At 35.5% G+C, this 14,806-nt stretch overlaps 1 protein-coding gene across 1 annotated transcript in view; it reads left to right on the top strand.

Annotated features, from left to right (window-relative positions):
- The window catches only part of MIB1 (MIB E3 ubiquitin protein ligase 1), an 88,877-nt gene that overhangs the window by 39,155 nt on the left and 34,916 nt on the right, over positions 1-14,806 (top strand). Inside the window, exons 10-12 of the mRNA XM_068993693.1 lie at positions 1,903-2,010; positions 10,335-10,532; positions 11,375-11,526. Of these exons, the coding sequence (XP_068849794.1) occupies positions 1,903-2,010; positions 10,335-10,532; positions 11,375-11,526 (458 nt within the window). The remainder of the gene's footprint in view (positions 1-1,902; positions 2,011-10,334; positions 10,533-11,374; positions 11,527-14,806) is intronic.

Genomic DNA, 14,806 nt, shown 5'->3' with positions numbered 1-14,806 from the left:
TTTGTTAGTAATCTGTATTGTTATTATTAATTCTTCTCCAGAATTCCGTTTTAACTGTGTAATCTCTTAAGACATTCAGCACATCTGGTTATGTGTGCGTTTCATCTCAGAGAGATTTCTCTCAGTGCCTCTGACAGGATCCATCTAGAATGGATCTCACTCACCATCCTCCAGGTTCCTTTCCCCTCTTTCCTGTGCTGGATTTCTTGTTTTCTTTATCCTCTGTCCCTCTGTCTCCAATTTTATTCTGTTTTTTTGTGAAGTATGGGGCTTTCAGTAGCTTCTTCAGAAAAAGGGTGCATGAGAAATATACCTTTAGTATATAACTTTTTTAACCTTACTGTTAAATTTTAGATGGGAAGAGAATTCAAGTTTAGATACCATTTTCCTTCAGAATAATTCCATTTTCTTCCAGCATTCAGAATTGCCATTCTGATTCCTGATCCTTCATGGGAGCTGTTTTATGTTTTCAAGCATGAAGATCTCTTTTTTCACCAGTATCTGAACTTGTACAGTGTTGTGGATCTGTCTTAATCTGTTGCTTTTAATGTTTGATCTTTTTATCCTGGAAATGATGTCTTTCATATATGGAAATTTTGGAAAAGTTTTTAATTTTAGATTTTCGTTTTAGAGCAGTTTTAGGTTTTATAAACTGAAATGGAAAGATATATAGAAATTTTCCATCTATTCTGTTTGTTGAGATTGTTTTTGCTCCATTGTATTACCTTTGCTTCCTTGTTAAAAATCACTTGACTGTATTTATGAGAGGCTGTTTGTGGGCTTCCTGTTCTTTTCCTTTCTTCCGTCTGTTTATTCTTTGGCCAGAACCACACTGTCGTGATTACTGTAGCTTTGTAGTACGCCTCGGAGTCAGGCAGTGTCAGTCCTCCAGCTTTGTTGCTCTCCTTTAATGTTGGGTTGACTGTTCTGGGCCTTTTGCTTTTCCATATAAACTTCCATACATGTAACTTGCTGGGATTTTAATAGTGATTATGTTAAATCTGTGGATCAAGTTAGGAAGAACTGACATCTTTGACATTATTGAGTCTTCTTATCCACGAACATGGAGTATCTCTCCATCTATTTAGTTCCTTAATTTCATTTATCAGAGTTCTGTAGTATTCCTCATGTACATTTTTACACATTTTGTTAGAGTTATACCTAAGTGCTTAATTTTAGGGGGTGATAATGTAAATGGTATTGTGTTTTTACTTGCATTTCCTTGTTTATTAGTAATACTAAGCATCTTTTTTATGTTCATGTTGGCCATTTGAAATGTCGTCTTTGGGAAAAAATGTCCATTTTTCCATGTTGCATTTCCATATCCATTTATACAACATTTGAGGTGAAGAAAAGATTGGATATTACTGCTTTATAGTAGAACAGTTGAACAGTTGTGTATAGCTACCCTGGTAACTCATTTATGTATCCTTTGTGATAGTTTGCTTATCATTGACATTTGGCTGTATTTGTTGAATTTATTTATATTATACTAGACAGTATCTTTTCTAAAAGTCTTCCATTCACCTCATTACTTTTTTTTTCCATTGAAACAGACTCAGAGGTTTAATAATAATTAAAGTAGACACATATTTAAAATAAATGTAACTTCCCTTTGTACCTCCTTCCCTCTCATCCTTTTCTATTTTCAACTTTTTGATTGGCTAAAAGTTCTTCCATAACTCTTTTAACAGTGGAACTCTCAGAGTGCCTGAATCCCTCCCTAACTTAGAAATGTGATACAGATCACATTTCTGGTGATCTGTATCAGGATATATAGAACACCGACCTGAATTGTTCTCACAGAATCATTCAGTTTGTTGGGTTTAAACCTACACCATGTGTATGTATTGACTCTTCCCTTTTTGTGACATTGCTTTATCCTTTCTTTTTTGTATTTAGGTGAATGGACAGTGTGCTGGTCACACAGCTATGCAAGCTGCTAGTCAGAATGGACATGTTGACATTTTGAAGTTACTTTTGAAGCAAAATGTGGATGTAGAAGCAGAGGTAATTAAGTTTTAAAAATATTTAAGTAAAAATTAACATCCTAGAAATGGTCCTTCTGTATCATCGAGATAGATGCTTTTTCATATTGAAATTTAATATTAACTCAAGGCTCTTCTGATTAAAAAGAAAAAAATTTGAGGAAAGACAATGTGAAGCATTTTGTGTTTTTCTGTGATCTCTTGATATCCTAGGCATAACCCTAAGTGAAGAAGGTTGAGTTTGCTTTTGCTGTGGTAGGACTACTATGCTGTTGAGAGCTCGGTGGTATTTACCCATGACTCATACTGGGAAGATTGAGGAAAGAGGAATATAAATCACATGGGGCAAGATTTTTCCTGATCTATGACACGCAGAGGGCTTTCCTTGTTTTTTTTTTTCTCATGAGGGAACCAGTAAATTAGAATTTGTTTAGTCTTACTGTTTCTTAACCTTAATATGGGTTTTTTAAGATTTTACAGTGTGTGTTTATCACTCTATGTATGTATATGTGCTTAGTTTAATGTAGAACATGTTCTTATTAAAGGAGAAATTAATGATTCTTACTGGCATTGAAATTTCATTGGCTGGTGTGGACAGAGGGCTTCCTTTGTTGCAGTTAACTATAACTGCATCACTTAAAAATATATTAGAATTGTATTTGCTTTCCTCTAATGCAGGATTATTTAGGAGTAAGCCTAATTCTATCAAATTCAAACTAGGCAAAATGTTGCAATTTTGTCCAAGTGACACTCACATCTGAGGAAGCTATTTAATAAGGATTTCAATGTTAGAGGGCAAAATTTGTGGATCAGCCTGTTTTTACTAATTATAAAAATTTAAAGACATGTTTGGAAACAGAAGTCTTACATTCTTTTTGCTTTTTTCCCCCAAATGTGTATATCTTGAGTTGCTGAATAGCTACTAAAGAACCAGTGGTATTTTAGGTCATCCTTGATGTTGGCATTTTCTTTTGTCTAGAGCTTGATTTTACATTAGCATATTAGACATTTATAAACTATAGTCAAATTATATAAGTTTTATTACTGTGATGTATTTATGAATGAGATTATATAATTTGACTTTACGTTTACAGAGTAACTTTAAGTCACATCTTTCTTGGTTGTGAATTTAGGAGCCCAGTATGTGTTGTAAAGATTTTTTTTTTTTTGGGTGATGCAAGAGAGACTTAGTATAATGTAATATTTTGTAAATACTACGTTTTGAACATCCCATTTTTTAATGAATCCAGAAACTACAAACTAAAATATTACAACCCTTCTGACCTTTTTTTTTGGCCACGCCTTGCAGCATATTAAAAAGCAGACATATTTACTTTGCCAACAAAGGTCCGTCTAGTCAAGGCTATGGTTTTTCCAGTAGTCATGGGATGGATGTGAGAGCTGGACTGTGAAGAAGGCTGAGCGCCGAAGAATTGATACTTTTAAACTGTGGTGTTGGAGAAGACTCTTGAAGAGTCCCTTGGACTGCAAGGAGATCCAACCAGTCCATCCTAAAGGAGATCAGTCTTGGGTGTTCTTTGGAAGGACTGATGCTGAAGCTGAAACTCCAATACTTTGGCCATCTCATGTGAAGAGTTGACTCATTGGAAAAGACCCTGGTGCTGGGAGGGATTGGGGGCAGGAAGAGAAGGGGACAACAGAGGATGAGATGGTTGGATGGCATCACCGACTTGATGCACATGAGTTTGGGTAAACTTTGGGAGTTAGTGATGGACAGGGAGGCCTGGCGTGCGATTCATGGGAGTCGCAAAGAGTCAGACATGACTGAGCGAGTGAACTGAACTGAACTGCAGCTTGCAGGGTCTTAGTTTCCTGAACAGGGATTGAACCTGAGCAATGGCAGTGAAAGTGCCGAGTAGTAACCACTAGACCACCAAGGAATTCCCTAGACTTTTCTGATTATAAAGAAAATAAGCTGAGAGGCTTTAAAAATCAAAAATTTTTTTGCCTGATTTTTTAAAAAAACTATACGTTGTGATTCAGCATTACTAAACCTTACAAAGTGAGACTGTCCATAAATCTGTGTTTCTAAAGACTTGTTCACATGAGAGGTTATGTAGAGTAGGGCTACAGCAAGGGGGCTGGGAATGAAGTTGGCACTATGTTTCAAGAATAGGGTTTTTTTTCCTTTCTTAATTGAGCTCAAATAAGCAAAGCAGTTATTACTCTCCACGTAAGATTGGAGTTGGAGTGAGGCCCGTAGTTTGTAAATAACATCATTCAATTTGGAAACTCCATCTGTTACTAAACAGATATATGTGGCCTTCTACCATACTGCCTCTTTTTTTTTTCCCATTCTGAGCATTTTCTGTTTTAAAAACCATTGTAGGCAGATGTAATTTGTAGAGATAGTGTGAAAAGGGGGGTAATTACACATCTGATGAAGTTAATAACACAGTTTCCCAGTGGGTAAAGGGAAAACTACAATAAAAAAAATGGGTTGAAATATAAATCATTGCTTAAGACTAAAGCAAAAGTTCAGCAAAATTTCGTATTTCTAGAATGTAAGATTCAACATTGTTATAAATAGCAATATAATTTACTTAAAACAGTGATTCTTAATTGGGGGGCATTTCTGTCCCACAGGGGACATTTTGTGGGCACATTTTTGACTGTCATAACTGTCTGGTGGGGAGCAAGGGACTGACAGGTGTGTAATGGATAGAAACTGAGGATGCTACTAAACATCCTCGAATGTACAGGGCAGTTCCCACAGCAAAGAATTATCCAGTGCAAAATGTCAGCAATGCTGATTGGAAATTCTGGTTTAAAAGAGGGAGAAAATAGTTAATTTTTCAAATGCACTTAAAATTATGGTTCATCGTTTGTAAATTAATTGATCTGTTTGTAAATTAATTATTGGAAATTTTAAACATTTGTAAAAATAGAATAGTTTAATGAATCCTGTGTACTCATTATTCCACTTGAGTTATTTTTTCTGGCCAAGTCTGTCTTATCAGTACCCTCTTAACTCTCATTTCCTCCACTGAATTATTTTAAAGCAAATCCAGATATCATATTATTTCATCTGTAAATAGTTTTAGTGTGTATCCTAGAAGATAAGTGCTCTTCTCTTAAAACCTTTATTATACCTTTAACACACCTAGACACAATAATTTAACAGTGACTTTTTAAAAATCCAGTTTTAATAAAAACTTTATAGTTAGCTGGAGAATAAAGAGAAGAATACATTTTGTTCTCTGGGACTCTCATTCTGCATCCTTTAATTTCCTTCTTCTGCATCAGGAAGTGAGCTCAGGATAGTATAGCTCACAGATTGCAATCTATAGCCGGAAGGCCAGGTCCAGCCCTTCATTTCTTTTTAAAAGTGTTATTGGAACACAACACACTCATTCATTTATTTTATTGTGTAGTCTGCTTTTGTGCTCCAGCTGCAAAATTGAGTGATTGGTGTAGTTGTGACAAGAGATCATGTAGCTTATAAAACTTATATTTACTTTCTGGCCCTTCACAGAAAAGTTTGCTGGCCCCTAGTATAGATGACTATTTCAGATTTTTTAGTTGATGTAAGCTGTTAGAAAGCTAAATTATTTGCTCTATATTATACCTTTCCAATATGTGATGAGGTTACATTTTTTCCCTATTTCTTTTTCTTAGGGAAAACTCAGAGCTATTTTGGAAAGTTGGTTGTCTCCATGTATGACCTACTGAATACAGTAGGGTTACATCCTGTTTCCTTCTTAATGTGTAGGTAAAGGCACTGAGGACTGTGGGATCTTAGGTATGTTGATTTGGGTGAGCTCATTTTTCATCCTCCAGGGACTCAGTATTTTTTGTTTTCCTACTGATGAAGCCCAGTTTTAAAAAGTGAATTCTTTATAATAAGTTTTTCAAATATAGTACAAATATATACTGATGATAACAGCAAATTTTAAGTGGTTTTATTGTTTAAGATTAATGAAAGCTCTTTTGAATGGAGAATATTAATAGGGAATAATACTAGACTTTTGTCAAAAAACCCAAGTTTGAATGGTATTGTTGCTGTCTAAAATAATATTTGAGCTAAAAGTTTAATTGGTTTAACCTTCTGTTTCCTCATCTATGATAATAATTTGAAGGGGTGGAGAGTTGAGTAATGGAGACAGTTAAGATACCACTTATAGAACACAATGGAAATTTAAGGTTTCATTATTATCTGTGTTGTTATTAAACATTTCTCTTCAACTAGTGAATGTTTGGAGAAGGAAATGGCAACCCAATCCGGTGTTCTTGCCTGGAGAATCCATGGACAGGGGAGCCTGGTGTAGGGGGGTCCATGGCGTCGCAAAGAGCTGGACAATGACTGAGCGACTTCACTTTCACTGTTCTTTTCAGTGAAAACTAGCAATTTCTCAAAAAAAAAAACAAAAACAAGGAACAAATCCCAGATGCTGATTCTATCTGATTCTGTTTATCTGGTTAATGAAAACAAAACTGTAGAAACATTGTATTTAACTGTAATCTGCAGAGGAACTGGGAAGTAGACTTTGCTGCTAAGTCGCTTCAGTCGTGTCCGACTCTGTCGGCAGCCCACTAGGCTCCTCTGTCCGTGGGATTCTCCAGGCAAGAACACTGGAGTGGGTTGCCATTTCCTTCTCCAATGCATGAAAGTGTAAAGTGAAAGGGAAGTCGCTCAGTCATGCCCGACTCTTCGAGACCCCATGGACTGGAGCCTACCAGGTTCCTCCGTCCATGGGATTTTCCAGGCAAGAGTACTGGAGTAGGGTGCCATTAAGACTACTTAATTCAAGGAAATTCTTTTATGGAAAACAAATCAGGACTCAGAGTAATAACCTCCAGAATGGCTCTAGGAATTAGCATACATGGTTCCTAGGAAACCATCTTAGTTCCGGTTATGGCTAGAAGCTTTTCCACTTCCCTTTCCGTACACACTCCCCCCACCCCAAAATACTGATACTATTAAAAACATGAAAAGATCCAATTTATTAATATAAGACCCAGAAAACAGTCCTTTAGGTGCGTTTTGCAGGAAGGCAGAGTGCAATCTGAGATTGCCCAAACAAAAAAGGTCAGATTTTTAAAGGGGCCATATCAGTTTTATAGTCCTCTCTCATCAGCACCTTTATTTAGTTGCACAGGTTGGGTCTTAAAAGTCGTCATTGATTCCTCTTTTTCCCCTGTACTCCTTATTTGGAATATCACTAAATCCCGTTGGCTCAGTGAAATTTATCCAGAATTCACACAACTTTCATCCTTCCTGCTGCCACTGTGCTGTCTCCTCGCACTTCTCTTCCCCAGATGTCTTCAGGGCCTTTTCTCACTTCTCTCAGCTATTTACTCACACCTTCCCTGGGAGGGGTCATTGCTTGGCTGTCTTGTCTTTCTTCCCTGCTATCTTTTCTCCTTGGCATTTCCTCCTACCAAACATTTACATTTTATTTACATATTTCATTTTTAATGTTCTCTTTACTCCACTAGAATGGCAACTGAGGACAGGAGTTTTGTCTTGCCTATTGTTTTATCTCTATGTCCAGAACAGCACTGAGTTCATAGTGGGCACCTAGTCCATGATTACTGAATGAATGAAAGAACACAGCAGAATATACTGTATCCACATAGTCTGTTCAGGTTTAAGTATGATCAGGATAGCAGCATCTTGATTAATTGAATGAGTTTTATAGACAATAAGATGAGGTGCAATGTTACTTATGATATTTGAGAATAATAAAATAGTTGACATAATTTGCTGAAAATAAATTAGAAATTAGAGTTAAACTAATTTTGTGAGAGGCAGGGACAGTTTCATAAGAGAAGAGTTGCCTGTACTGAGTTTTAAAGAATGTGTGTTTTCAAGCCAATAACGTAATGAACAAGAGCATTGAAGTCTGAGAGCAGCACATGAATATCTGGGGTCAAGTCAGTTGGTTAAGTTAGTTTTATGTGTGAGGGACGATGGCAGCAGATGAGTCTGGGATGGTCCGCAGAAGTAGGCTTTAAAAGAGATTTGTTCTTTATAGAGTTACATGAAAGAATTTTAAACATAAATTTTGTGTTTTATAAAGAAAATTCTGTTTTTTGTATGAAGAATAGATTGAAGTAAGAAGGCTGGGTGAGCTATGGAAGTAGGTCAGGTGAATGAGAATGAAAGAAGGCCTGAATCACTTAGATGTAGAATTGGACAAGAGAGAACAGAGCCTAAACTGAAGGGTGAAAGCTGTAGAATTTGGTGCTTGCTTGTTAGGGTTTCAGCAAAAGGAAGTAGATGAGCATGACTGATAGGTCCTGAATGTGTTGACTGTGGTTTTGTCAGCCAGTAGAAGGGAAGGTGGAACAAGAGCAGGTTTTAGAGGCTGGGAGGAAACGAAGGGGAGGAAGAGGGTAGAAAGGACCAAGATCAATGTTAGATTAAATTTGGGGCCCCTTTGCAGGTCTCTTTAGATCACCTTTTGGAAGTGAGCTGTTGTGCTGGGCCTCAACAACTTGTTTTTGGTGGCAGTATCAGAGACAGAATAAAGCTCTTGTTGTTTGAAGCCTTTTGAAATACTTAAGATAAATTTGGAAGAAAGCAACAAAACCTGGAAGCTACAGTCTTTGTGCAAGCGAGGTTTTATAATTTAGACTAAAAATCTGGAAATTAATTGTTGTTTTCTAGTGCATGTATGTATGTATTTTCCAAATTTTTTACATTTTCCTTATGTATTTCCCTTTGACATATATATTTGGGTTTTAATTTTTTAGGTATTATTTTTTTTTAACATAAGCAAATTGTTGATGGAACCTGCATTAAAGTGTTTTTGTAGCAGTTCTCTAACAGTCATCAGTATATGGTACATTTCATAAATAGTTCCTGTCTATTCAGTGAGTCTCAGTGGATTGATGGTCTTACTTTTAATAGGAGTACCACTAGATAGGCTTAAAAATTATAACAGAAAATGAATCTGGACTGGAAGTTAGGAAGATCTTAAATCTAAGATTATGAAATACTGAAATGTGTTACTAGAGAAGTTAACAATATACACACACAAACTTTTTTTTTAAGAAGCTTGTTTTTGTTTTTGTTTTTCCTGGGATTTTAGACATAATACTGCTGAGAGGCACAAGAGTTGAATCCTTAAACTCTTTCCTGTAGTAGTTTGCTAGTTCCTTTTGGCTTAAGGTTGAGAAGTAACAAAAACTCCTAACCTTGTTCTGCTGAAATATTAGTAAAAGAGAAGTTCTGAATTGTGGTTTCTTGGCCTTTTAAGAATGATTGTCAAGCCATTGTGGACTCCTGCTTGAGCAGTTTTATTTTTAGTATCTATTTGAGAAAATACGCAAAGAAAAAAACTATCTTGAATTTAGCAACTGTCGTGTTCATTTGTTTTAAATGTATTTAACCATGGTGATATTTATCTGCATTATCTTTGTAAAGTAGTTCAGAAGCCCAAGTGCAATATGGATTTTCAAACCACTTGCAAAAACTAGAGTCTACCAGGGGCTACCGTGGGTTGGAGGAAGTCTGAGAGTCTGCTTACTTCTGAGTGTTAATATTTGAGATGTGTATGGAATAAAGCAGTACCCTTATAATATCCTTCTCCATCTGCATCTAACAATGAGACTCTTTTTGATATGGACTATGTATATTATCTTTATGGTTCAGTACAAGCATTTTTTTAAAAAAGCAGTCTCTTACATTTGAGAAACACTTAAGCAATTGGGTCCTTTCTATCTCTCATCTCCTCAGAAATACGCTAACATTAGGTGAGGCATACCTACTGGATCCCTCTGAAATAGTTTTGGTGGTTTGAATGTATAGAATTATACTTGTTTGTGTTTCATTTTTATCTTTAAATGAAGTGCTTAATGATTTTTTTCTGTTCTTAAATATATAGAAAAGTGTATGCTCATCAGCTAGAGATAACCAGTGTTAACATGAGGATGTATTTCTCCCCTTAAAGGTGGTTGAGATCATCCTGTTTGGCATTCTTCCTTCTTTTTTTTAAGTTACTCAACTGTTAGTATAATTTCTGTGTTATTAAAAAGTCTGTGTAAGATTTTTTTGATGAAAGAACTTCATCTATAGTTGTGATCTAACATTTTTCTAATGTTGGCTTGCCATCATGGCTGGTAATTTAGGAGTACTGAAGAATCAGACTACTTCTGATGTAACTGTTGGTCTAGTATGTGTATGCATGATGTAATGATCCAGGTCATAATTTATCTTTGGAGCTAATCACTAGTCAAATGAATTTCTAGTTACCTTGTTGGCTCCACTCTGTTTCCTTTTCTTACATTAATCTGGTTCTTGATGAATTATTACAGTAGCATCACTTTTTTTTTTCTTTCTGAAACATTCACTGACCGAGACTTACTGCCGCTGTTTAGGATAAAGATGGCGATAGAGCAGTCCACCATGCCGCTTTTGGAGATGAAGGAGCCGTTATAGAAGTGCTGCACCGGGGCAGCGCCGATCTGAACGCTAGAAACAAGCGCAGGCAGACACCGCTTCATATTGCTGTCAATAAAGGTCACCTTCAGGTGGTGAAGACGTTGCTGGACTTTGGCTGTCATCCCAGTCTTCAGGTAAGACCATTGCAGAATTATACTGTGCAGGTATTTCCAGGATTCTTTTAGATGGCAATACTAGTTTGTGTGGCAAGCATTCCTTTGTTATCAGTCCTTTCTGTATGCTCAGTCATGGTGAATGATTCCAAAGGTATAGAATGCCGTAAAATTGGCAGCTATTCCTTCCTAGAAAAGCCTTTGTTAAGAAAGTGTCAGTAAATTGATTTTGTATGGGGGGAGTTGGTGATGGGGATTTGTAAAACTATCAGCTAGGAGTTGATTTAACTTTATTGACCATGACAGTGAGCTTCAGCAATTCATAATAGTTACTTCAGAGGAGTCTAAATTATTTTAATTGTAGCTTAGTTTATCTTAGATTGTTGGTCTAGTCCTTAATCTAGTCTTGGAAGATATTCTGATCTAGAAAATATATATGGAGTTTTAGGATTGATTTTATAATAGGTATGGAATTTTAGGGTGTAACCGTTAATGGTAGGAGTGTGGTATAGCAGCCCATTGTAAGCTAATGAGTTCGGTGGGGGTCAGCTTTTCTATCTCATTAAAATTTTAATTGTATTTGAGGATACATCCTTGTTTTTATTTTTTATTTTCTTTGGAAAACTATAGCATGTTTATTGTATTGTTCATCTAGATTGACTAGAAATTTCTTTACTATAGTGAGGCTAGTATTTCTTGCCTGCATTTTGAAATTTAACACGCAGCATGTTTTATTACTGGTCGTTGGATATGGCTTCTGTTTTTCTTTGCTTAGTAGATCATTATAAGAATTAACTTTACATATAATAATTAATTGAAGAAGAGCTAATGAAAATCTCTTAAAACTTTGAAAAAAAAAAAAGGATTCTGAAGGCGATACTCCTCTTCATGATGCAATAAGTAAGAAACGTGATGACATCCTGGCAGTTCTTCTAGAAGCTGGAGCAGATGTTACCATTACGAACAACAATGGGTTTAATGCTCTACACCATGCTGCACTGAGAGGAAACCCCAGGTAAAGATGCCACCTTTTACTATTTCCTATGCAATTTAAAAATAGTTTTCTGTTGCGGGCTCTCTTTTTCTGATGCTTATAAAGAAGTGATTTTGGCTTATTTTAATATTTTAAATTATTTTAAAATCTGAGGAAATTATGTCTTCATTAAAATAGATTAGTTTTATATGGTTTTTTTGGTTAAACTAATACAAGTATCATGAAATGACTATTTAAATATATGTTAAATATGGGTATAAAATACCAGGAATACTTGCTTGTATTCTAAAGGTTTAATTAAAATGCATTCCACCTGGAGATTTATGTGTCTTCAAGATCATTCTCAGGCGTCCTCTTACCAAAACCTCACGTTATCTGTTTTTTTTTTTCTTTATTCCAAGTTGTCTATTTGTACAGTAATTATTTTTTTAAAACTTTTGACTAAAAAACTTTTAAGTTACCTAATTTTTTATTGATAATATAATTAACTATAGACTTCTAGTACAGATGTCTTCTAACCATTGTTAGGGTAATAGGTGGTCTACTGAAAAAAGTGCTTGTTGCTGAAGTTTGAGAAAGACTTTTGGGAAGTCATAAAATTCATAAAGGATCTGCAGAGTCTCACAGAAAAGAAAAGTGCTTAGCTTTGCTTAACGTAGAACTTTCTGTAAATGAATATTTTGGAACAATTTTACCTTGAGAAGCATTTTGGAAAATTCTGGGGAATTCCCCAGGGGTCTAGTGGTTAGTACTCTGTGCTCTAACTGCTAAGGGCCTGGGTTCAGCTCCTGGTTGGGGAACTACCTTGTGGTGAGGCCCCAAAATAATAATTATAATAATAGTAATAATAATAAAAAATAAACTCTTTTAAAAAAAGAAAATTCTTCATTAGATGTTTTGTGTTTATAGTTGAATCAAGCCACGTGTATTGACTGAGGAAGATGTTTACTTGGAAGTTTATTTTGATAATTTAAAAATTTTAAATTAAAAAATTTGAGATGTAATTGACATATGATTCTATATTAATGTCCCTTGTGGCTTCCCTTGTGGCTCAGCTAGTAAAGAATGCGCCTGCAATGTGGGAGACCTGGGTTCCATCCCTGGGTTGGGAAGATCTCCTGTAGAAGGGAACGGCTACCCACTCTATTTCTCTGGCCTAGAGGATTCCGTGGACTATGTAGTCCATGGGGTCACAAAGAGTTGGACACGACTAAGTGACCTTCATTCACTTCACTTTACTTTATTATATTAATATCATGTGTTAAAAATAATGATTTGATATTTGTATATATTGTGAAGTGATCGCCACAGTATGTCTAGTTAATATCCATCACCATGCATAGTTCCTAATTTTTTTCTTATGATAAGAACTTTTAAGATCTATTCGCTCAGCAGCTTTCAGATATACAATGCAATATTTTTAACTGTAGACACCACGATTTCTTATTCTTTGGTTCCCTGTTGCATTTTTACATCATGTTTCCTTTTACAATAATTTTTTGCTTTTTTTTTTTTTTTTAACTTCCTAAGATCACCACTAGAGGGTGAGCACAGAAAACAAAAGGAGTTTATTGAAGTTGACTATTGGTATTGTAACAATAGGTATATAATCTAGGATGAAATAAATGGCCGTATTTTAGGTTATGTCTTGATTTGTTTTTTTCAAATTATAAATATTTGAACACTTCAAATATTTAATGTTGACACTGTAAAGGAGAGAAAATAGTATTATATGTTCCCTGCCTTTCAAATAAACGGTGTGATGGTGGTGATGATAGATTTACCACATGCAAGTAGTTAACATGCATTATCTCATTTAATCCCTTGAACAGCTTTTTGAAGCAGGAAGAAGGTGTTAATATCCTAATTTTATAGGTGAAGAATATGAGGATTATAAAGAAATGAAGTTTGTCAATACTTGTATTCAAGGTCTGCAGCTGCCTAGTGGAACAGCTGGAACTTGAGCATGGTCTCTTTGACTTTAGAATCATTTGATCTTAGCTGCCTTATATTATTTCCTCTGTATTTTGGGCTGTATGTGAGGTAAGGCTGGAACACATGGACAGGGAATGATTTAACCAAGAGTATAGCAGTACATCAAGCTGACGTGTGTGTCATGAGCCTGTCTTTTAAGTTTATCTCCCACTAATTAAAACCTCTCTGCCTACCTAGACCTTCAGCTTTACTGTACCACTCTTGCTCCCTAAAAGTTTCTGCTTTTCTTCTTCATTGATTAAGCACTTTCTTTCTTTAGGATGCCCATAACCGACTTTCTCCCTGAGGTCCTAGATTTGATCTTTGAAATTATTTTCTGTTTGCTCTATACTTCCTTGTTCTGTGTTCTTGTTTTCTGCAGTTATCTTCTTTGTGCTGTCCCTTAGTATGTGCATTTTAAAGTTTCTTTCTGTTAAAATTTTGGGCATAAATATTTGTGTATCTCCCATAATGCCTTGACTATAGGTGAGGACTCAATACATGTTAGTCTTAATTTGACAGGACATGGACTAGTAGCCTACCAGGCTCCTCCCTCCATGGGATTCTCCAGGCAAGAGTACTGGAGTGGGTTGCCATTTCCTTCTCCAAGGGATCTTCCTGACCTAGGGATCAAACCTGGGTCTCCTGCATTCCAGGCAGACGCTTTAACCTCTGAGCCACCAGGGAAGCCTCATGGGTGAGGACTCAGTACATGTTAGTCTTAATTTGACAGGACAGTGTTAGATATCACAAGAGTATATAATCAATTAAAATAAAAATTATGTAGAGAAATTGTCAGGAGTTCATACAGAGCAAGTATTTCAAGTTAGAATTGGCAAAAAGATTTTCCTGAGGGAATTTAATTTAGGTTATATAATATTTTTAAGTTATAAAGTTTAAGGTAGATTAAAAACTAAAGTGTTTAGGAGATGAGTAACTTTTAAATATTTTGAATTGTTTAACTTTATTGAGCACATTGAGAGCAGGCTAGTATATTTAATAATGTTAAACCAAGGAGGGGGAAAAAATACTACTTCTGTTTCTTTAATTCTTGAGAACTCCTCCAACTAGATAATTGGTGTCAGGTGACATAAAAAAAGAGAAAAAAATAAACACTTTCATTCTACAACAAAGTGGTGCTTTAGTTAAAGGTATATGACTTCTTAATTCCTATTTGCTTAAAGACATTTTATGCAGTTGTGACTGTAGATTGCCAGATAAAGGATGATTTTAATTGAACATGAAAGAGTATGAGATGATGCAAGTTATTTATTTGTTGTAATTGTAAGCTGGGTTATTTTGAATTTTTTTTTTTTTTAAATATCAG

Source organism: Capricornis sumatraensis, chromosome 21 (assembly GCF_032405125.1).
Source record: "Capricornis sumatraensis isolate serow.1 chromosome 21, serow.2, whole genome shotgun sequence".
NCBI lineage: Eukaryota > Metazoa > Chordata > Mammalia > Artiodactyla > Bovidae > Capricornis > Capricornis sumatraensis.
This window is presented reverse-complemented; position numbering and strand designations above follow the sequence as displayed.